The sequence below is a fragment of the Ranitomeya variabilis genome, chromosome 1 (assembly GCF_051348905.1).
Source record: "Ranitomeya variabilis isolate aRanVar5 chromosome 1, aRanVar5.hap1, whole genome shotgun sequence".
Classification (NCBI taxonomy): Eukaryota; Metazoa; Chordata; class Amphibia; order Anura; family Dendrobatidae; genus Ranitomeya; species Ranitomeya variabilis.
The window spans coordinates 677,631,216-677,655,143 of NC_135232.1; the positions used below are offsets into that span (position 1 = coordinate 677,631,216).

At 47.1% G+C, this 23,928-nt stretch overlaps 1 protein-coding gene across 1 annotated transcript; it reads left to right on the forward strand.

The window, feature by feature from the left end:
- Nucleotides 1-3,768: 3,768 nt before the first annotated feature.
- ACTR10 (actin related protein 10) lies at nt 3,769-23,169 on the forward strand. Its single transcript, XM_077264956.1, has 13 exons — nt 3,769-4,472; nt 6,981-7,053; nt 12,082-12,164; nt 13,472-13,580; nt 14,284-14,391; nt 14,691-14,758; nt 16,055-16,134; nt 16,229-16,264; nt 17,917-17,996; nt 18,086-18,159; nt 20,543-20,624; nt 21,172-21,373; nt 22,242-23,169. Exons 1-13 carry the CDS (start codon nt 4,396-4,398, stop codon nt 22,421-22,423), a joined length of 1,254 nt encoding a protein of 417 aa, XP_077121071.1. The 5' UTR covers nt 3,769-4,395; the 3' UTR covers nt 22,424-23,169.
- Nucleotides 23,170-23,928: the final 759 nt, after the last annotated feature.

The window sequence follows — 23,928 nt, forward strand, 5'->3', positions numbered from 1 at the left end:
CTGATGTGAAATCTGACCAAATACTGATAGTGTGACAGTGGCCTAACAGTGATATCCTGGTACAGGCAGGAGAGAATCAACAGAGGAATAGGAGACAGATATTAGGCAGTTGCACTTATATTTTTGTCTATAGATAGATACAAATGGATGATGATCCTAAACACACAAAGTCCACAATAGACGACCTCAAAAAGTGCAAGCTGTAGGTTTTACAATGGCCCTCACAGTCCCCTGATCTGAACATCATTGAAAATCTGTGACTAGACCTCAAAATATCAGTGCATTCAAGAAGACCCAGAAGTGGAGGAATTTTCCAAGGAAGAATGGATGAAAATCCTTCAAACAAGAAGTGAAAGACTCTTAGCTACAAAAATAATTTACAAGCTGTGATACTTGCAAACGGGGGTGCTACTAAGTCCTAACCATGCAGGGGACCCAAACATTTGCATTGCTCATTTTCCTTTTTGCAATTTTTAAAATGTAAAATATGTAAATATACATTTATTTTTTGCCTAAAATACAAAGGAAATGTGTCATCTTTAACGTTAGCCCTTTTAGAGATTATTTATTCTTCAACTTTCTTAACTGTTCACAACAACAGTCATTTTGACCAGGGGTGCTCAAACTTTTACATGCCACCATATTAGGATAAATATATAGATATTGTAGATAGATTGATAGGAAAAGCAGCACTAGTTATGCATAACATATAGCACACGGAGGTGCAGATCTTCCCAGGCAATAGTAAAAACAAAAAGTGGAAGCAGCGATCCATAGTGCAGATTATAGGACTGTAATGGAAGATGCAGCGACAGTGTGAAAGGTTCACACTATGACCCGAAATGTCGCCACGTGGCCAGTACTGTCCTGTAATCCAGTGTTTGGAGCGTTGCTTCCACTTTTTGTTTCTAGAGAGATAATTTCTGTGTCTTTTGCCACCTGTGAGGTTAGTGTTCAGTGAGCTCCGCCAGTGAGATTAGAGCTCAGTGAGCTCCGCCAGTGAGGTTAGTGTTCAGTGAGCTCCACCAGTGAGGTTAGTGTTCACAGTGAGCTCCACCAGTGAGGTCATTACTCAGTGAGCTCCGCCAGTGAGATTAGTGCTCAGTGAACTCAGCCAGTGAGGTTAGTGTTCACAGTGAGCTCCACCAGTGAGGTTAGTGTTCAGTGAGCTCCGCCAGTGAGGTTAGTGTTCAGTGAGCTCCGCCAGTGAGGTTAGTGTTCAGTGAGCTCCACCAGTGAGGTTAGTGTTCAGTGAGCTCCACCAGTGAGGTCATTACTCAGTGAGCTCCGCCAGTGAGATTAGTGCTCAGTGAACTCAGCCAGTGAGGTTAGTGTTCACAGTGAGCTCCACCAGTGAGGTTAGTGTTCAGTGAGCTCCGCCAGTGAGGTTAGTGTTCAGTGAGCTCCGCCAGTGAGGTTAGTGTTCAGTGAGCTCCGCCAGTGAGGTTAGTGTTCAGTGAGCTCCGCCAGTGAGGTTAGTGCTCAGTGAGCTCCGCCAGTGAGGTTAGTGCTCAGTGAGCTCCGCCAGTGAGGTTAGTGCTCAGTGAGCTCCGCCAGTGAGGTTAGTGCTCAGTGAGCTCCGCCAGTGAGGTTAGTGCTCAGTGAGCTCCCCCGGTGAGGTTAGTGCTCAGTGAGCTCCGCCAGTGAGGTTAGTGCTCAGTGAGCTCCGCCAGTGAGGTTAGTGCTCAGTGAGCTCCGCCAGTGAGGTTAGTGCTCAGTGAGCTCCGCCAGTGAGGTTAGTGCTCAGTGAGCTCCGCCAGTGAGGTTAGTGCTCAGTGAGCTCCCCCAGTGAGGTTAGTGCACAGTGAGCTCCGCCAGTGAGGTTAGTGCTCAGTGAGCTCCGCCAGTGAGGTTAGTGCACAGTGAGCTCCGCCAGTGAGGTTAGTGCTCAGTGAGCTCCACCAGTGAGGTTAGTGCTCAGTGAGCTCCCCCGGTGAGGTTAGTGCTCAGTGAGCTCCGCCAGTGAGGTTAGTGCACAGTGAGCTCTGCCAGTGAGGTTAGTGCTCAGTGAGCTCCACCAGTGAGGTTAGTGCACAGTGAGCTCCGCCAGTGAGGTTAGTGCTCAGTGAGCTCCACCAGTGAGGTTAGTGCTCAGTGAGCTCCCCCGGTGAGGTTAGTGCTCAGTGAGCTCCGCCAGTGAGGTTAGTGCTCAGTGAGCTCCGCCAGTGAGGTTAGTGCTCAGTGAGCTCCGCCAGTGAGGTTAGTGCTCAGTGAGCTCCGCCAGTGAGGTTAGTGCTCAGTGAGCTCCCCCAGTGAGGTTAGTGCACAGTGAGCTCCGCCAGTGAGGTTAGTGCTCAGTGAGCTCCACCAGTGAGGTTAGTGCTCAGTGAGCTCCCCCGGTGAGGTTAGTGCTCAGTGAGCTCCGCCAGTGAGGTTAGTGCATAGTGAGCTCCGCCAGTGAGGTTAGTGCATAGTGAGCTCCGCCAGTGAGGTTAGTGCTCAGTGAGCTCCACCAGTGAGGTTAGTGCTCAGTGAGCTCCCCCGGTGAGGTTAGTGCTCAGTGAGCTCCGCCAGTGAGGTTAGTGCTCAGTGAGCTCCCCCAGTGAGGTTAGTGCTCAGTGAGCTCCGCCAGTGAGGTTAGTGCATAGTGAGCTCCGCCAGTGAGGTTAGTGCTCAGTGAGCTCCGCCAGTGAGGTTAGTGCATAGTGAGCTCCGCCAGTGAGGTTAGTGCATAGTGAGCTCCGCCAGTGAGGTTAGTGCTCAGTGAGCTCCCCCGGTGAGGTTAGTGCTCAGTGAGCTCCCCCGGTGAGGTTAGTGCTCAGTGAGCTCCGCCAGTGAGGTTAGTGCTCAGTGAGCTCCGCCAGTGAGGTTAGTGCTCAGTGAGCTCCGCCAGTGAGGTTAGTGCACAGTGAGCTCCGCCAGTGAGGTTAGTGCACAGTGAGCTCCCCCGGTGAGGTTAGTGCTCAGTGAGCTCCGCCAGTGAGGTTAGTGCTCAGTGAGCTCCACCAGTGAGGTTAGTGCTCAGTGAGCTCCGCCAGTGAGGTTAGTGCTCAGTGAGCTCCGCCAGTGAGGTTAGTGCTCAGTGAGCTCCCCCAGTGAGGTTAGTGCACAGTGAGCTCCGCCAGTGAGGTTAGTGCTCAGTGAGCTCCACCAGTGAGGTTAGTGCTCAGTGAGCTCCCCCGGTGAGGTTAGTGCTCAGTGAGCTCCGCCAGTGAGGTTAGTGCATAGTGAGCTCCGCCAGTGAGGTTAGTGCATAGTGAGCTCCGCCAGTGAGGTTAGTGCTCAGTGAGCTCCACCAGTGAGGTTAGTGCTCAGTGAGCTCCCCCGGTGAGGTTAGTGCTCAGTGAGCTCCGCCAGTGAGGTTAGTGCTCAGTGAGCTCCCCCAGTGAGGTTAGTGCTCAGTGAGCTCCGCCAGTGAGGTTAGTGCATAGTGAGCTCCGCCAGTGAGGTTAGTGCTCAGTGAGCTCCGCCAGTGAGGTTAGTGCATAGTGAGCTCCGCCAGTGAGGTTAGTGCATAGTGAGCTCCGCCAGTGAGGTTAGTGCTCAGTGAGCTCCCCCGGTGAGGTTAGTGCTCAGTGAGCTCCCCCGGTGAGGTTAGTGCTCAGTGAGCTCCGCCAGTGAGGTTAGTGCTCAGTGAGCTCCGCCAGTGAGGTTAGTGCTCAGTGAGCTCCGCCAGTGAGGTTAGTGCACAGTGAGCTCCGCCAGTGAGGTTAGTGCACAGTGAGCTCCCCCAGTGAGGTTAGTGCTCAGTGAGATCCCCCAGTGAGGTTAGTGCTCAGTGAGCTCCGCCAGTGAGGTTAGTGCTCAGTGAGCTCCGCCAGTGAGGTTAGTGCTCAGTGAGCTCCGCCAGTGAGGTTAGTGCACAGTGAGCTCCGCCAGTGAGGTTAGTGCACAGTGAGCTCCCCCGGTGAGGTTAGTGCTCAGTGAGCTCCCCCAGTGAGGTTAGTGCTCAGTGAGCTCCGCCAGTGAGGTTAGTGCTCAGTGAGCTCCGCCAGTGAGGTTAGTGCTCAGTGAGCTCCGCCAGTGAGGTTAGTGCACAGTGAGCTCCGCCAGTGAGGTTAGTGCACAGTGAGCTCCGCCAGTGAGGTTAGTGCACAGTGAGCTCCGCCAGTGAGGTTAGTGCACAGTGAGCTCCGCCAGTGAGGTTAGTGCTCAGTGAGCTCCCCCAGTGAGGTTAGTGCATAGTGAGCTCCGCCAGTGAGGTTAGTGCTCAGTGAGCTCCCCCGGTGAGGTTAGTGCACAGTGAGCTCCGCCAGCAGTGCAGGCACAGAGGATACCACAGGTGACACCGCTGGTTCTCCGGGTCCATACTAGTGCACGCACCTCTGTGGCACAGGCAGTCAGGCACTGCCGAGGACAGCCGTTTTGACTCCAGGCCCCCGTCCCCGCCCCGTCCCCTGCTGTCAGTGCGCAGCTGTGGTTGAGGCGGCTCCGGGCTGTGGTCTGTGGTGGAAGATGCCGCTGTACGAGGGTCTGGGCAGCGGCGGAGAGAAGACCGCGGTGGTGATCGATCTGGGGGAGGCGTTCACCAAGTGAGTTCCGCCCGTCCTCCGGCCCCGCACTGTCATGTGTCAGGGGGTCCGGGCCCTGCAGCAGCGGGAGGACTGGAGCACCATAGAGCTGGACTTCTGCTTAGGGCTCATTTCCACATGCGAGTCACACATCCGTATCTCGCATGTGGAAACCAAGCTCTGGCGCTGGCACTGTGGAGCGGAGCTGTGCAGCTCCATGTGTTCCTATGCGGCCGCACAGCTCCGCTCCTGAGTGCCGGCTTCACAGCTTGGTTTCCACATGCGAGATACGGACGTGTGACTCGCATGTGGAAATGAGCCCTTACAGACAGGACCGCACAGCTCCTCTCTTGTGTGTGACCAGTGTGCAGTGCTCCTCTGCACTCAGCATTATCTAGGCTGTATGTCTGAAGCTTTATATTTAAAGGGATTGTCTTATCTCCTTAAGGGGCCCTGTCTGCACCCCCTATTTATCTGCTCTCTTAGATCTTTCACAGACAAGTCCAGCAATACTTTTACATGTCTAGTTGCTTCGTTACTGAGAAATCAGTGCGTGAATTGACATGCAAATAAGGCTGAAGAGCTATGGGAGATCTGAAGCCTCTGTCACTCCAGCTCTATTCTCTACCCAGTGTCGCTGCCTCCTGCTTGACTGACACAGGCAAAGAAACCTAGAGGCCTGAGAATAAGCAGGAGGAGGTGGCACTGGGCGAGAAATAGAGCTGGAGTGACAGAGGCTTCAGATCTACCATAGTTCTCTAGCCTCATTTGCATATCAATTAAAATGCTGATGTCTCAGTAACGTGAGAATCAGCTGGTAAGTGGTGCATCCTGAGGATGTAATATGAGAAAATCCCTTTAAAGTGTTTTTATTTTGCTCCTATATATTATATACATTTAATATAGGTTTTCTCATATTGTTAAATGGGTAAAAACAATCAACTTTGCAGTTTACCTCTCACTACAAATTATCTGCGATCTCAATGTTTATGGTTTACTGCTCATCGCCTTGGTTACCGGCCTCCTCTACAGGCCTTGTCAGCGGTGGCTGATCTCTTAGGCAATGAGTGCAGCACTTACAAGCCCTTTGCTATAGAGCTGGTAAGAGCTTCTATTCCCTGACGCTGCAGAGTTGAAGCTGCCTCTTCTTGCAGAATGGGAGAGAGCACAGATCGGCCACCTGGTGGCGCTGCTGCTGGTCCTGTCAGAGGCATCAGAGCTGACATGTACAGACCCGACCACTGTTATTGGGGGGGTTAGTGACCTGGTATTCTTCATGGCTCCATAATGACCCATGAATGTGAACAGGCTCCATCACCAGCATATGGGCTCTGGAAAGAACATGTCAGCGGAAGCAGAGGGCCCCATTGCTTATTATGGGAGTGTTCTGTTTGGTTACTGATGCAGGACGTCCAGTTTGATCCTCTCCTAGCAGAGTCCAATAAAACACAACATTGTGTTCAGCACTTTCTCTCTCCAGCCTGAGATCGGACTCTTGTATTTGCATTTAATGGTTATGGCTGTTAAATGTAACTGGTGATGAGCGTAAGTGCTTGCTGCTCAGGTGTGCATCGGGTGCTCGGGTACGCACGGAGTATGGCGGGTGCTCAGGTACGCACTGAGTATGGCGGGTGCTCGGGTACGCACTGAGTATGGCAGGTGCTCGGGTACCCACTGAGTATGGCGGGTGCTCGGGTACGCACTGAGTATGGCGGGTGCTCGGGTACGCACTGAGTATGGCGGGTGCTCGGGTACGCACTGAGTATGGCGGGTGCTCGGGTACGCACTGAGTATGGCGGGTGCTCGGGTACGCACTGAGTATGGCGGGTGCTCGGGTACGCACTGAGTATGGCGGGTGCTCGGGTACGCACTGAGTATGGCGGGTGCTCGGGTACGCACTGAGTATGGCGGGTGCTCGGGTACCCACTGAGTATGGCGGGTGCTCGGGTACGCACTGAGTATGGCGGGTGCTCGGGTACGCACTGAGTATGGCGGGTGCTCGGGTACGCACTGAGTATGGCGGGTGCTCGGGTACACACTGAGTATGGCAGGTGCTCGGGTACACACTGAGTATGGCAGGTGCTCGGGTACCCACTGAGTATGGCGGGTGCTCGGGTACGCACTGAGTATGGCGGGTGCTCGGGTACGCACTGAGTATGGCGGGTGCTCGGGTACGCACTGAGTATGGCGGGTGCTCGGGTACGCACTGAGTATGGCGGGTGCTCGGGTACGCACTGAGTATGGCGGGTGCTCGGGTACGCACGGAGTATGGCGGGTGCTCGGGTACGCACGGAGTATCGCGGGTGCTCCAGCGACATGTGGCTGTTGGACACCCAAAAAAACATGTGCGGACTGCCTGTGTTTGTCAGGGTATCCTCGCGTGTTTTTATTTTCTCTATCAGCAGCCAAACGTAGGGACGGGAACATGTCACTCGAGCACCCGCCATACTCAGTGCGTACCCGAGCACCTAGGCAAACTCACGTAACAAGCACTGCTGCTCATTAGTCATCGTAACTTCTCTGTTCTAGATGTGGATTTGCCGGAGAGTCTGGGCCAAGATGCATAATCCGTAGTGAAATAAGAAAGCCTGGCATCTCCAAGGTAATTCTTATTAATGATGTACAAGGCCTTATTTTGAGATTACAGGTTACCACCCCACCACAAAAAGGATGGGCATGGAGATAGGTAGGATGTGTGGGGCACTTCATGGCATTGCCCACGTGATCTGATCTCCGGCTATCATCGCGTTGAAGACAAAAGCAGAGGCTGGACCTCCATTATTATCTGCACTATCACAGCCTTTATGAGTAGTGGTGTGAGGTCAATGAAGAGGCCTTCACAAGAACATGCCACCCCGGTCCTACTCCCTGGATTCTAGAGTGGGGGGGGGCATAATGTATGGTAGCCGGACCCCTCTAGTCTTTATTCCAGGTGCACTAACAGCTCGCTGTTACACTGATTTGGTGGTGGAACCAGTGGTGCGGACATTTCTCCAATGTGTCCCAGGAGCCATTTCTCAACATGACAATACCTGGTCGCATGTGGCTGATGCTACTGTGAGCAGCCGTCGTGACCTAAACGTGTTACCATGGCTGCAGCGTCTCCAGACTTGTCCCCCATCGAGCACATCTGGGATGTCATTGGTCGGTGATCACACAGGAGCTGCCAGCAGCGGATCTTGATGATTTGCTGTGCAATCAGTAGAACATTCCTGAGATGACCATTAATAACCTCAGTGATGGCAGCCGAGGCTGTAAGTACCGGGATTTCTGCATGTGTGCTCACACTCCATACTGAGTAAATCAAATTTTGAATTTTTCTTTTCATTTTTTGTCGTTATTAACATGTGATTTAGATAATTGCACGACATTTCCTTCTTGGCGTTGTAATTGCAATGTTGAGGAGCGCGTGTATGTATATAATAGGTATACTTTTTTTTTTTAATTAACTTCTTAAGTCTTTTTTATTTTGTATGTTGGAATCTCATAAAAGCTTTGTAGATCAGTGGGGGCGCTGGGTCTTGGGACCCCCACCTTACCTTACTGCGCACTGTGCAGACGCATTCAGCCTCTGCATGAGCTCTCCATGGGCTCAGTAAAATGTCTGGCTCCATACGCTGCTCTGCATGCTTCTGCCTGCTTGGCTGAGTATGTTTGTACAATGACTTGAGGGACCTGATGGGGTCCTACAACTTGTGCTCATTTTATGGTATTTTGTGCATTTTTTGGTGTTTATTTCCCCTTAGGCCGGCCTCACACTCAGCGTATGTAAATACGGTCCGTTTTTTACGGCCGTAATACGCAGAAAAGTCCCCAAAATAGTGATCCGTATGTCATCCGTAGGCAGGGTGTGTCAGGGTATTTTGCGCATGGCATCCTCCGTATGGCATCCGTACTGCGATATTTTCTCGCAGGCTTGCAAAACCGACATATAATAATAATAATCTTTATTTTTATATAGCGCTAACATATCACGCAGCGCTTTACAGTTTGCACACATTGTCATCGCTGTCCCCGATGGGGCTCACAATCTAAATTCCCTATCTATCTAATGGATTTATGTGCTCAAATGTTCGTTAAAACATATATATATATATATATATATATATATATATATATATATATATATATATATATATATATATATATATATATATATACACACTCACCGGCCACTTTATTAGGTACACCATGCTAGTAACGGGTTGGACCCCCTTTTGCCTTCAGAACTGCCTCAATTCTTCGTGGCATAGATTCAACAAGGTGCTGGAAGCATTCCTCAGAGATTTTGGTCCATATTGACATGATGGCATCACACAGTTGCCGCAGATTTGTCGGCTGCACATCCCAAAGATGCTCCATACAAGGCAGGATGGATCCATGCTTTCATGTTGTTTACGCCAAATTCTGACCCTACCATCCGAATGTCGCAGCAGAAATCGAGACTCATCAGACCAAGCAACGTTTTTCCAATCTTCTACTGTCCAATTTCGATGAGCTTGTACAAATTGTAGCCTCAGTTTCCTGTTCTTAGCTGAAAGGAGTGGTACCCGGTGTGGTCTTCTGCTGCTGTAGCCCATCTGCCTCAAAGTTCGACGCACTGTGCGTTCAGAGATGCTCTTAGGCCTACCTTGGTTGTAACGGGTGGCGATTTGAGTCACTGTTGCCTTTCTATCAGCTCGAACCAGTCTGCCCATTCTCCTCTGACCTCTGGCATCAACAAGGCATTTCCGCCCACAGAACTGCCGCTCACTGGATTTTTTTTCTTTTTCGGACCATTCTCTGTAAACCCTAGAGATGGTTGTGCGTGAAAATCCCAGTAGATCAGCAGTTTCTGAAATACTCAGACCAGCCCTTCTGGCACCAACAACCATGCCACGTTCAAAGGCACTCAAATCACCTTTCTTCCCCATACTGATGCTCGGTTTGAACTGCAGGAGATTGTCTTGACCATGTCTACATGCCTAAATGCACTGAGTTGCCGCCATGTGATTGGCTGATTAGAAATTAAGTGTTAACAAGAAGTTGGACAGGTGTACCTAATAAAGTGGCCAGTGAGTGTGTGTGTGTATATATATATATATATATATATATATATATATATATATATATATATATATATATATATATATATATGTCATTGATACACATATATATATATATATATATATATATATATATATATATATTCTGTATTTATATTTAATTCAGCGCGATATATGTGAAAAGCCGGTAATTCAGTTGCCGGCTTTTCATTTCTCCTTCCCAAACCCGACATGATATGAGACATGGTTTACATACAGTAAACCATCTCATATCCCTTTTTTTTTTGCATATTCCACACTACTAATGTTAGTAGTGTGTATGTGCAAAATTTGGGCACTGTAGCTTGTAAAATAAAGGGTTAAATCGGAGAAAAAATTGGCGTGGGCTCCCGCCCAATTTTCTCCGGCAGAGTGGTAAAGCCAGTGACTGAGGGCAGATATTAATAGCCAGGACAGGGTCCATGGTTATTGGCCCCCCCTGGCTACAAACATCTGCCCCCAGCCACCCCAGAAAAGGCACATCTGGAAGATGCGCCTATTCTGGCACTTGGCCACTCTCTTCCCACTCCCGTGTAGCGGTGGGATATGGGGTAATGAAGGGTTAATGTCACCTTGCTATTGTAAGGTGACATTAAGCCAGATTAATAATGGAGAGGCGTCAATTCTGACACCTATCCATTATTAATCCAATAGTACGAAATGGTTAAGAAAACACACACACATTATTACAAAGTCCTTTAATGAAATAAAGACACAGGTTGTTGTACCGCTGCGTATTTCTCGCAAGTCACACTGCTGGTCCGTGTGTAATCCGTATTTTTCTCGCCCCCATAGACTTTCATTGGCGATTTTTTTGGGCAATACGGTGACAAACGCAGCATGCTGCGATGTTCTACGGCCGTACAAGACCGTATAATACGGATCAGTAAAATACGGCTGATAGGAGCTGTGACATAGGGAATCATTGGGCCGTGTGTAATGCGTATTTTACGGACGTAGTTTATGCGCTAATACGTCCGTAAAACTCGCTAGTGTGAGGCTGGCCTTAGACTTCAGTGAGTAGACCTGCCCTGATGACGTTGTGCACGATCACAGACAATGGGTTATTACCTGCCAGGGAGAGCGGAGGCTTACAGATGCCAAATGCTGATATTTGCCAATAGATACAGTTAATTTGGACCCTTTAAAAATGTTTTTCTGCAAAAACAATAAACGAAACATAAAGGAAAGTTTTGAGAAATCTGTCCCTCCGAATAGAAAAAAAACTTTACTTTTAGCCCTTTCTGCCATCGGACGGAATAGTATGTCCGATGGCAGAACCCCCGCTTTGGTGCGGGCTCCGGCGGTGAGCCCGCATCAAAGCCCAGCACATGTCAGCTGTTTTGAACAGCTGACATGTGCCCGCAATAGGCGCGGGTGGAATTGCGATCCTCCTGCGCCTATTAACTAGTTAAATGCCGCTGTCAAACTCTGACAGCGGCATTTAACAAGTGCTTCTGGCCATCGGGCTGGAAATGCGCGCACCACTGATCCCTGTCACATGATTGGGGGTCGTTGGCATGACAGCCAGAGGTCTCCTTGAGACCTCTATGGTTGTTGATGCCGGATTGCTGTGAGCGCCACCCTGTGGTCGGCACTCATAGCAATGCTGTAATTCAGCTACATAGGAGCGATCTGAGCATCACCTCTATGTAGCAGAGCCGATCAGGCTATGTTAACTTCTAGCCTCCCATGGAGGCTATTGAAGCATGGTAAAAGTAAAAAAAAATCTTTTTAAAAAATATGAAAAAATAAAAGCTCAAATCACTCCCCCTTTCGCCCCATTCAAAATAAAACAATAAAAATAAAATCAAACCTACACATATTTGGTATCGCCGCATTCAGAATCGCCCGATCTATCAATTAAAAAAAGGATCAACCTGATCGCTAAACGGCGTAGCGAGAAAAAAATTAATTAAAAGCGCCAGATTTACGTTTTTTTGGTCGCCGCGACATTAAATGGATGATCAAAAGAACGTATCTGCACCAAAATGGAATCATTAAAAACGCCAGCTCAGCACACAAAAAAATAAGCCCTCACCTGACCCCAGATCATGAAAAATGGAGATAATACGGGTATCAGAAAATGGCACCATTTTTTTTTTTTTTTAAGCAAAATTTTGAATTTTTTTCACCACTTAGATAAAAAAATAACCTAGACATGTTTGGTGTCTATGAACTCGTAATGACCTGGAGAATCATAATGGCAGGTCAGTTTTAGCATTTAGTGAACCTAGCAAAAAAAACAAAACAAAAAACAAGTGTGGCATTGCACTTTTTTTGCAATTTCACCGCACTTGGAATTTTTTTCCCATTTTCTAGTACATGACATGGTAAAACCAATGGTGTCGTTCAAAGGTACAACTCGTCCCACAAAAAATAAGCCCTCACATGGCCATATTGACAGAAAAATAAAAAAGTTATGGCTCTGGGAAGGAGGGGAGCGAAAAACGTAAATGCAAAACCGAAAAAAGCTTCGGCGGATAAGGGGTTAAAAACAAAAAGTAATTATTTAATCATTCTTCTTTTTTTTTTCCCCTTCACAGCCAATAAAAGTTGTCCAGTATCACATAAATACGGAGGAGCTGTATTCCTATCTGATAGACTTTATTCACATGCTGTATTTTCGGTAAGTTGTTGTAGAACTGTTTCCAGGGACTTTAGTCTCAGTAACGGGCTTTGCCCCAAATCCTCAGTTTTTCCCCTGTCCATTGATTCCCTGATGTCCTTGGCTTTCTCCAGCAGTCACATAGACCATGAATGGATCACATGAACCCTCTCGCTGCATTCTAGTTGGGTCCTGGTGGTTGGACCCCTGGTGATCAGCGAGTTATTCCTTATCCTAATGATAGGAGATCATTTACAATTTTTGGAAAGTCTCTTGAACTTAGACCAACAATATTTAAGTGGTGAAAGTCGTCTGACTCTTGGTGCCTTCGTGGAAAGAAGCTGCTGTGACTCTTGCTGTCTTCAATGGGACTGACTTTCTTGTGCAGACACAACCTAATAATGGATGCAGCTCCCATTACATTCATGGTCAGAGCTGCAGTTTTGTGACATTTGTGGCTGCACTGCCACCATCAGCAGAAATCCAACATGTCCGATCCTTTTCTTTCCTTCTGGTAAGAGATGTCAGGTCCCATACACATTAGTAGGGTGACCTTTCTATTTGAGTACCTGTTCTTATCTTTTGGAATAAGGCTTCCAAATTCTAGCTCATGCCTGTACTGAGGCAGAGACATTGCTGCGCTTACAGAGTCTGAGAATGAATGACTTCCTCCGCTGACATCTGCAAAGGTATAGCAGGATGATGAATTGCACTCCGCATTATTATATATCAAGAGTGTTTTCTTGGCTTTAGCTTCCATGGATTTCCTGTTTGTCATTAATAATGTTCATTTTTATGTATTATATGTGTTATACTTGGATGGGGGGGTCATAAGGAGGATGCGATAGATGCAGCATCCTGACCTCTCTGATTCACCAGTTTAGTGGTAATGCGGACACTGTTATGTATCATACAAATTAATGGGACTTTTCCAGTGTCAGTAAAGAGGCTCACAGGACCCTGGCCCAGCAGCCATGTCTGCAGTATGTGGCTTCCGGACCAGACCTCCTCTTACCACCATCTCTGGTGCAATGGGCCAACTAATCAGAAGAGGGGCCAGGTAGGATCAGGCTGTGAGGCTTCTGTCTGGTGGCCACTGTGAATCATTTTGCTGAATTCTACATACAGAGATATAACTTTTTCCTGTGTCTGATTGCTGCTACAACTCCTGAGTGACATGTAGTGCAGCCTCTCTCTTTGAGTGGAGGTTCTGCAGCAGCTGCAGAGAATTTACGTCATTATGAACGGAGCCGTGCCAGTTTTCTGTCGGGTGCATCCGGTAGCTTTTGTCTTTTTTTTTCTAATACACCTCCGCGTTTCTTTTTCAGGCACCTGCTGGTGAATCCTCGTGACCGCCGCGTCGTCTTGATTGAATCCGTACTTTCCCCATCTCACTTCAGGGAGACTCTCACGCAGGTTCTTTTCAAGTACTTTGAGGTAGGAGCATTCGCCTATTTTGCTGCCGTTACTGGGAGTCGATGTAATGTATGGGGCAAGTTGTTAACAAGTGCAGATTGTGTTACAAGCTTTTATTGTGATTCCAGGAATCATTTGACCCTTCTCAAGTATCATGCGGCTATTGACACATAGGAAATAGTCACATATGATTTTAAAGGCTTGGTCCAGAGTGAAGAAGGCCGAGCTGCGAAATTAGACGCCATCCCTTACAAAAAAATTGACTTTTTCTAATCCTGGACAACTTCTTTGAAGTGGATCTGTCTCCAGATTTGACAATACAAACCACACATTACTTATTAGTCCTGACGTGCATGCTATATTTACACTGTAAATCCATACGTCATGCAGCTCCTCAGTGTCCCTCCTCCCTGCTGAGATCTCACATCTGATCAGTACAAGCTGCTGCTTTCAGTCAAGCTGGGAGTACATAGACTGAATACTTTTGGAATGTCAAGCTCTCTCTCTAAAGCCAGACTAAAAAATGCTTATTTTAATGTCCTGATTCTCCAGAAATAGATTTTTGTAGTAAGTACACCAGCCTCATCAGATCTAAGATATCTAATAATGTATATAGTTTATTTTGTGATATCTGACGACAGGCCTACTTAAGTGTAGCCTCATATATATTCATGTAATAGTGAAGAAATGTTTAAATATCACCAGCGTCTCCCCTATTTTGCAGGTTCCCTCTGTTCTGTTTGCACCCGGACATCTGATGTCTCTGATGACGCTCGGCATCAACTCTGGGATCGTGTTGGACTGTGGATATCGAGAAACCCTTGTTCTGCCTGTATCCTCTGTTGTCAGTAATTTATATACAGTATTTCCCATTTATTATATTATTATTCCTCTTTATTTCACTTAATTTTTAGGATATGAGCAGTTGGTTGCACATGCGCCCTCCCTCTCCATTAGAAGTCTTTAGTGATTGTTGAGGGTTCCATTGGTGGACCCCCAATCATCCTAAACACTTTCTCCTATCCTCTACCAATGGGTTTTTGGAGACCAGAATACCGCTTTAATATGCAGGGATCAGGTTTTATGGTGCTGTGAGGAGTTTGCAGCAGTTTCAGCCTTAACAGATGTCAGATATATGAGGGTATTCCAATTCTGAGCTGTTGGGGGGCTCTGCCCTTGGGTGGAAAAGCCATTCACAAGTAAGTATTCAATGTGGTAAAAAATAAACTTTGTCGTGTGATTTGCATTAAGATCTCTTGAATGTTTGGCTAATATTCAGAGTCTGTATGAGGCTGATGAGTCTACCTCTACTACTGACCGAACCCTATAGCCATTACATGGGTATTAAAAACACAAAAAAGTGTGCTCAGGAATATTAAATGAGGTTCCTACTAATATTATTCCAATAAACCCCTTCCCTGGAGAGGGACAGTACCTATGGGGGCAGCTCATTTCTGGGAACTGTGGACTCTTGATTAGACATTTAAAGGGATCATCCTGCTCTGCTCACGTCCACATCAGGAGATGACCCCACATCTGCAGATACATGGCATGCCGGCTTGGGGGGGGGTGAGCGGCAGGATTTGCACATCTGTTTTAGCTATACCCGGCTTTTGTCCAGACGAGCCAACAGATACTTGTAGATGTAAAATCAGCGCTCCTGCTCCGGAAGTGAGTGGAGCCAGATTACCCTTTTAAAGGTTTATTCCCAGAGGAAAAAAGCTGTCCCCTATCAATGGGATAGAAGATAAGTTGCCAATCGCAGGGGGGAGGACTGGCCGCTGGTACCCCCAGTGATCCTCCGAAGGAGACTCTGCAGCACAATCTTGAATAGAGCAGAGGAGCACATGCTCCATCTCCAACCCATTCATTATCTGTGGGACTGGTTCAGAAACCCAGGTGATGCCCCAGGAGCCGGTTTTCTAAGGCTACATTCACACATCCGTCTTTTGTAGTTGTAAGTACTGACCACGATGCACTGACTGGCTCCAACTCGGCAGCCACATAGGCAGACATGAAGATGCCGAGGTTGGGCCAATCTGGGCATCACTGTCAGTACTTGGGCCATGAAACATGGATGTGTTATCATTGTCCTTCTCCCTATATGGGACTTGGACTGTGATACTGGGACAACCGTGTGCTCACACTAATATAAGGCTATGAACAATTCAGCTGAGCGGCTTTCTTCAGTGGTGGCAGACATGTTTTATCCCCAGTGAGGGTAGTGTGTGTGTCAGGGAGCCGATACATTGAAGACTAGTGACTACTTACTACCAATGTACAAAAATGCACAAGCCGAAATGGAAAAAGCAAATTTATATAATATTAGGCAAGAAATATCCTTCCTGATCGCTGGAGCGTTAGGCTCTGACCAGGAGATTGTCTATGGCTATATATATATATATATATATATATATCCTGACAAAATGTACCTGATCAAGTCAATGAGTCATTGATAAATCTGTAGAGTAATGTGCTCGCTCTTCTGTGTACAGAGAACTGGAGGCTCAGTTATTGGAGCAGTGCACCGCCGACACCGGGACCGCCAAGGAGCAGAGCCTGCCGTCCGTCATGGGTAAGTCTTGCCTACAGCTGCCACGTCTGTGTAATACACAGTGGGCACTGACACCGCCTTTATCATGGATCCTTTTTTTTCTGTATGTCTGCAGGCAGTGTACCAGAAGACGTAGTGGAAGATATTAAAGGTATGGAGACTTGTAGCGTCAGGATTGTGCCCAGCTCCGAAGTGGCCTGGTTGGATAAACCCCCATCTAATTACCCATCTTTTGTTTGTGTTTTTGTTTTTTTTTTCTTGCTGGACAAAATGTTGTTTTTATTTGGAACCACCTTCCATATCGCTATTAGAAAGGAGCAAATTGATTTGCAGCAGGTGGTTCACAGGGCTCCCGTCCAGTAGCCAAGGAATATGGACATGTCAGTTGGACCAAGGCCCTGCAAATCGATTCGCTCATCTTTACAGTCTGTTAGAAAAATCAGTATTCTTGCAATTTTCACACACACCACTAGGCTTCACGTTCTGTACACATTGCTTTTCAGCAGCCACATGGACATAAACAGCAGTAGGCTGGCTCTGACTCCTTGACTTCTACAGGAGAGATTTGTAGGAATGCTCTGATATTGGCAAAGATCATTGTGAAGGGACGGGGAGGGGGTGAGCTGTGACATCACCTATTGTGAATGGTGGATCCTGTGTAATCTACTGTATATAGAGGTGTTATCAGTCATTGTACAGGAGGAGGAGGTGAGCTGTGACATCACCTATTGTGATTGGTGGCTCCTGTGTTATCTACTGTATATAGAGGTGTTATCGGTCATTGTACAGGAGGGGAACGAGGTAAGCTGTGGCATCACCTATTGTGAATGGTGGATCCTGTGTTTACTGTATATAGAAGTGTTATCAGTCATTGTACAGGAGGAGGAGGTGAGCTGTGATATCACCTATTGTATATGGTGGATCCTGTGTTATCTACTGTATATAGAGGTGTTATCAGTCATTGTACAGGAGGAGGAGGTGAGCTGTGATATCACCTATTGTGAATGGTGGATCCTGTGTTATCTACTGTATATAGAGGTGTTATCAGTCATTGTACAGGAGGAGGAGGTGAGCTGTGACATCACCCATTGTGAATGGTGGATCCTGTGTTATCTACTGTATATAGAGGTGTTATCAGTCATTGTACAGGAGGAGGAGGTGAGCTGTGACATCACCTATTGTGAATGGTGGATCCTGTATTATCTACTGTATATAAAGGTGTTATCAGTTATTGTACAGAAGGAGGAGGAGGTGAGCTGTGACATCACTTATTGTGAATGGTGGATCCTGTATTATCTACTGTATATAGAGGTGTTATCAGTCATTGTACAGGAGGAGGTGAGCTGTGACATCACCTATTGTGAATGGTGGATCCTGTATTATCTACTGTATATAGAGGTGTAATCAGTCATTGTACAGGAGGAGGAGGTGAGCTGTGACATCACCTATTGTGAATGGTGGATCCTGTGTTATCTACTGTATATAGAAGTGTTATCAGTCATTGTACAGGAGGAGGAGGTGAGCTGTGATAGCACCTATTGTGAATGGTGGATCCTGTTATTGTAATCCCTCCCTATAATAATAGTGAATCTTCTTAAAAATCAGAAGAAGAGATATTGCCTAGTGACTTAAGTGTCCAGAGTAAAATATATTTTTATACGTAGATAGATATTGATATGTAAAATTTTAAAAAAATATATATCTTTTTTTTAAAGAAATGTGTTGAAAATTCAAGCCTGATTGAAACAATAGCTTGCTTTCTGATGACACCACTGATGAGACACTTTTTCCTCTTCTCTGCAGTTCGTGTTTGTTTTGTGAGCGACCTACAGCGAGGGCTGCAAATCCAGGCTGCCAGGTTTAACATTGAAGGGGGCTCGGAGGTGGGTTTCTTATCCCGGATTTCTCCTTAGCATATAAACAACAATCCGGTTTATGATCCGGTTTCTGTTCTGTTTTCTCCTTTCTTCAGCGTCCCGCTCCTCCTCCTGATGTTGATTACCCCCTGGACGGACAGAAGATTCTTCACGTTAAGGGGGCGATCAGGTTTGTGGCTTTCACTGTGTTCACAGAACAGTTACAGCCGAATACCCTATATGTGACGGAGCTCGAGTGTAGGCACAGCAGACTGTTGTGAATTCCGTTCTCGAACTCCCTCCTGTGGTCATGAATGGTACTTCGGTGAGTTCTGTCCGTGGACTCCCTCTGGTGGCTGTGAGTGGAGCTGCTGGTTCTGAGATTCCTTCCCCAGCTGCCCTCGTTTAGGGCTAGGCTGGATTCTCTATTTAACTCCACTCAGATCGTTAAGGTACCTTCACACGAAGCGACGCTGCAGCGATAGCGACAACGATGCCGATCGCTGCAGCGTTGCTGTTTGATCGCTGGGGAGCTGTCACACAGACCGCTCTCCAGCGACCAACGATGCCGAGGTCCCCGGGTAACCAGGGTAAACATCGGGTTGCTAAGCGCAGGGCCGCGCTTAGTAACCCGATGTTTACCCTGGTTACCAGCGTAAAAGTAAAAAAAACAAACAGTACATACTCACCTGCGCGTCCCCCAGCGTCTGCTTCCTGACACTGACTGTGCTCCGGCCCTAACAGCACAGCGGTGACGTCACCGCTGTGCTTTCACTTTCACTTTGCGGCGCTCAGTAAGTGTCAGGAAGCAGACGCTGGGGGACGCGCAGGTGAGTATGTACTGTTTGTTTTTTTTACTTTTACGCTGGTAACCAGGGTAAACATCGGGTTACTAAGCGCGGCCCTGCGCTTGGTAACCCGATGTTTACCCTGGTTACCAGTGTAAAACATCGCTGGTATCGTTGCTTTTGCTTTCAAACACAACGATACACGGCAATCGGACGACCAAATAAAGTTGTGGACTTTATTCAGCGACCAGCGACATCACAGCAGGATCCTGATCGCTGCTGCGTGTCAAACTAAGCGATATCGCTAGCGAGGACGCTGCAACGTCACGGATCGCTAGCGATATCGTTACAAAGTCGTTTCCTGTGAAGGTACCTTTACTCCATGCCAGCTGTCAATGTTCTAGTACTGGTTCAGATCTCTCCTGGATCTTTCTGAGGACCTGTCTACTCCAGCAGAAGCTAAGTTCCTGCTTGTTCATTTGTTACATATGGTTTTTCTTGCTAAGTTCTAGTCCAGCTTGCTATCATGAAACTGCCTGGCTAGCTGGAAGCTCTGGGGAAACCTTCCAGCTAGCCAGGCAGTTTCATGATAGCAAGCTGGACTAGAACTTAGCAAGAAAAACCATATGTAACAAATGAACAAGCAGGAACTTGGCTTCTGCTGGAGTAGACAGGTCCTCAGAAAGATCCAGGAGAGATCTGAACCAGTACTAGAACATTGACAGCTGGCATGGAGTAACGATCTGAGTGGAGTTAAATAGAGAATCCAGCCTAGCCCTAAACGAGGGCAGCTGGGGAAGGAATCTCAGAACCAGCAGCTCCACTCACAGCCTCCAGAGGGAGTCCACGGACAGAACTCACCGAAGTACCATTCATGACCACAGGAGGGAGTTCAAGAACGGAATTCACAACAGCAGACTTTAGGATTGTAATGCGCCAATACTGTAGCCATGTTCCAGGTGGCTACAAACATGGTCACCAGTGCAACCAAAACATTCAAATCGGCTGGCAGCCATCTCTCCTGACCACCCCAGACACAGGGATGTTCGGCTCGGCCAAGCATTCCTGTGTTCTCTATGACATAATCCGCTGCCAGAATATTTTCCCCTCCGAACAGAAAGAGCAGACAATTGATGTCCAGACGATCATTGTGTTTTCCAGCATAATCTGGAGGCCCCCCATACACATAAGCTGGTCGGCCGATGCCTCCGAAATCCACGGGTTCAGCCATCTTTAATCTGATGTGTATGGGAGCCTTTAGGCTATAAGCACACAGGCGGATTAGCCCAAACCTCAGCACGATTTTCCTGTTACTTGTGGATTTTGCTGCACAGTTACATCAGAATTCACCCTTTGTAAGACAATTTTTAGCCCAGAGCCGTGCCAGAGGTATAACTTGGTCTTATTTATGATGATGTGGAAGCGCAGGACTCCTGGCAAATGGAGGTGGGGATCATTCTCGGGGCTTATACTCTGCACTGTGGGTCGGTTTCATACATCTGTGAACCTCGGATCATTCTCGGATCAGAAGACTCGACTGCCCAGTCTCCCGACCTGCGCTAACTGCTCCGCAGGCCTATAGGAAGCATTTAGCTCAGGGGTGGAGAGGAGAGACCTGGTGGTGGGCCTGGGTCCTCCCATGGGAGAATGATCCGTGTTTCACAGATGTGTGTGGCCAGCCCAAGTTTGTTAAATTACTAAAAATCGCACTAATGATTAATAACCTCAATGACGACCTCCATAGTGATGAGCGATCGTCACCTTTTGCGATGTTCTCATTTACAGAGACTCTGTTGTAGAATTGTTGTTCGAGCAGGATAATGAAGAGAAGTCCGTGGCCACGTTAATACTGGACTCGCTTGTACAGGTAACACAAGCTCCAAACGGAAATAAAAATATTAAGCAACTTTGCGAGAAATCTTAATTGAACGTATCAATACCAGTTTGTGTATGCAACTCATGTGAAGACCTATGTGTCTCCATGGTGACAAGCTCTGTCTTTGTGGTTGGGTCCTAACAAATGTATGTTGGGGGAAGACGGCTGGGTATATGGATGAGAGTTGGACTAGATGTGGAGACACACAGCTCTGCATCGGCACTGTGGACTCGGCTAGGATTTAAAGAGGATTGGTCTTCTGATCCATCTCTTTGCCTCTGATCTGCCGATCAGCAGGCGTCACTTTCCATGTGTCCTCATGATCAGATCCATTCATTGATGAGAATTGAGCTGGGGCTAATGAGAAGAGGCGCCGATGACGCTGGCAAGGCGGCTGCTTGCAGGGTACTGATGCTGAACCAGGGTTCTGCCAATCGATGCTCTCATTTCTACTTATAATCGTCCGTACCAGTTTTATATGTCGGCCTCGTCGCAGATCTTGGTAGAATATTTATGTCCTTGCCTTCCTCTGTGTTAGTGCCCTATAGATACCAGGAAACAACTGTCTGAAAACATTGTGGTCGTCGGAGGTACAGCAATGCTGCCAGGATTTCTTCACCGGCTAATGGCAGAGATCCGATACTTAGTAGAAAAGCCTAAATATAAAGAAGCCCTCGCCACCAAGACCTTCAAGGTTCACAATCCACCTGCAAAGCCAAACTGTGTGGCCTGGCTGGGAGGTAACGTACATGAAATCGCACTCACAGGTGTAGGCATTTCATTCTTCATGGGGTGTGCATAGTGCAAACATAAGAGGAAAGAGTGTGTCATCAGAAAATGACCTATTGTTTACATCGGGCTTCTTTGATAACTTACACATATGCATCTAAGTTTTTTTTTTTTCTAATTTTCCATATTACAATCTATATTTAAAAAATGGGTAGAGCAGATGGGAGCACCAAATGCACACCAGCGACCATGCTGTTTAAATGCTGCCATCAGTAATTGACAGTGGCATTTAAATGGTTAAATGGCAGAGATCAGAGCAAGCTCCGGTCACTGCTGTTACAGATACCGGCTGGCTAACACAGGCAGCATTTCCCTTGTATGGTGTGGGGTCCGCTCCTGTACCTTATACGTGACTATTACATTACAAGTTAGAGAGGGGTTAAATAGCAAGTCATTTTCTATTGCTGCATTCCCTTTGAATGATATTTTCCAGCTCTCAGCTAGTCACTGGCTGCAGCAGTGATTCCATTGTGACCAGCGATTGGCTGCAGTGGTCACAGGTTGCTGTGCCACGTCATCACTGCAGAGATGGTAAATGGCTGTTGGGGGTCCTGAGGATTATCGGTGCTGGATCTGCATGGTATCAGTATTTGCACATATGCATCTGGACATCTAGGAGAGTGCGGCGGCAGCACACACCACAGGCTCATTGTGCGCTCTGCTACCGCAGCGGGGAGGCAACGTATGACACCTCCCCATGCAGAAGTAACGCTGGACAGCCCTTTAAGATCTCCGCTTGAAAACTACTTTACTTACATCTATGCGGTGCTATGTGACGTACATTACATGTAGTGATTCCCAATCTTTCTGCCCATCCAGGCGCGATATTTGGAGCTCTGCAGGATATCCTCAGCAGCCGTTCCGTGTCTAAAGAATATTACAATCAGACCGGCCGTATTCCTGACTGGTGCTGCCTTAACAACCCCCCTCTGGAAATCATGTTTGATGTCGGAAAGTCTGCACCCCCAATGATGAAACGAGCCTTCTCTACTGAAAAGTGAAGAATTGTTCTGTTTACAACAAAAGGACTAAAGTAGATGTGCAAAAATATCAATATTTATTATACTCCAACGCTAACAAGACTTTGTGTATATACGTGGGAAATATTTAGCCTTGTACACACAGCATTACTGTAGGCTGTCATATCCTATGGGGTCTATCAAGTATTACGTAACGATGTAACATTAACTGCCGGACTTCATCATTCCTTCATGTAGGAACTGACGTATACTAGACCTGCAGCCCGTGGTGGTGGAGGTCGCTAATCCGTAGCCCACCTTGGGAGTCTCACTGAGGCACAGACATTATATTTACCATGAACTGATTTCTAGTGAGCTGGATATTGATATTTAGCCATAAGAAAGATCTGTGTTTTGTTTTTTTTTAAATACACTTGTGACATGGGTAAAGGCTGACATTTTGGAGGCTGAGAATCCTAGGAAGTGTATATAGCACTATACAAATGGAGGTAAGATAATTGTCCTGTCTGGGGTACACACATACAAGGGACTCCCTCAGCTTGGAGGGGTGTAGTAACGTAGCAGGGCGTTCCTTCCCTCTGCATGTGTCTATATAGGACCGCAGCTTACATTTGGGTGGCTGCAGCCAAAGGATTGATGGATCCCATTCATTTCAGCATTTCACTGAGATTTGTAAGACCGTTAGATGTCCAAATGCTTTGTACCTGGTAATGAAGTCTTGGTTGTAATGTTAAAGTGTAAAAGTTTCATTAAAACATAAAACTTCATTAGTTGCATCATGAGCCAATTGTATACCCTCCTTTATATTGAGTACAGGCCTGGACTGACAACCTTCTATATACAGTACAAGCCTGGACTGACAACCTTTTATAATACAGTAAAGGCATGGACTGACAACCTTCTACATACAGTACAGGCCAGGACTGACAACCTTCTACATACAGTGCAGGCCTGGACTGACAACCTTCTACATACAGTACAGGCCTGGACTAACAACCTTCTACATACAGTACAGGCCAGGACTGACAACCTTCTACATACAGTACAGGCCAGGACTGACAACCTTCTACATACAGTACAGGCCAGGACTGACAACCTTCTACATACAGTACAGGCCAGGACTGACAACCTTCTACATACAGTGCAGGCCTGGACTGACAACCTTTATATACACTACAAGCCTGGACTGATAACCTATTATATACAGTACAGGCCTGGACTGATAACCTATTATATACAGTACAGGCCTGGACTGATAACCTATTATATACAGTACAGGCCTGGACTGATAACCTATTATATACAGTACAGGCCTGGACTGATAACCTATTATATACAGTACAGGCCTGGACTGATAACCTATTATATACAGTACAGGCCTGGACTGATAACCTATTATATACAGTACAGGCCTGGACTGATAACCTATTATATACAGTACAGGCCTGGACTGATAACCTATTATATACAGTACAGGCCTGGACTGATAACCTATTATATACAGTACAGGCCTGGACTGATAACCT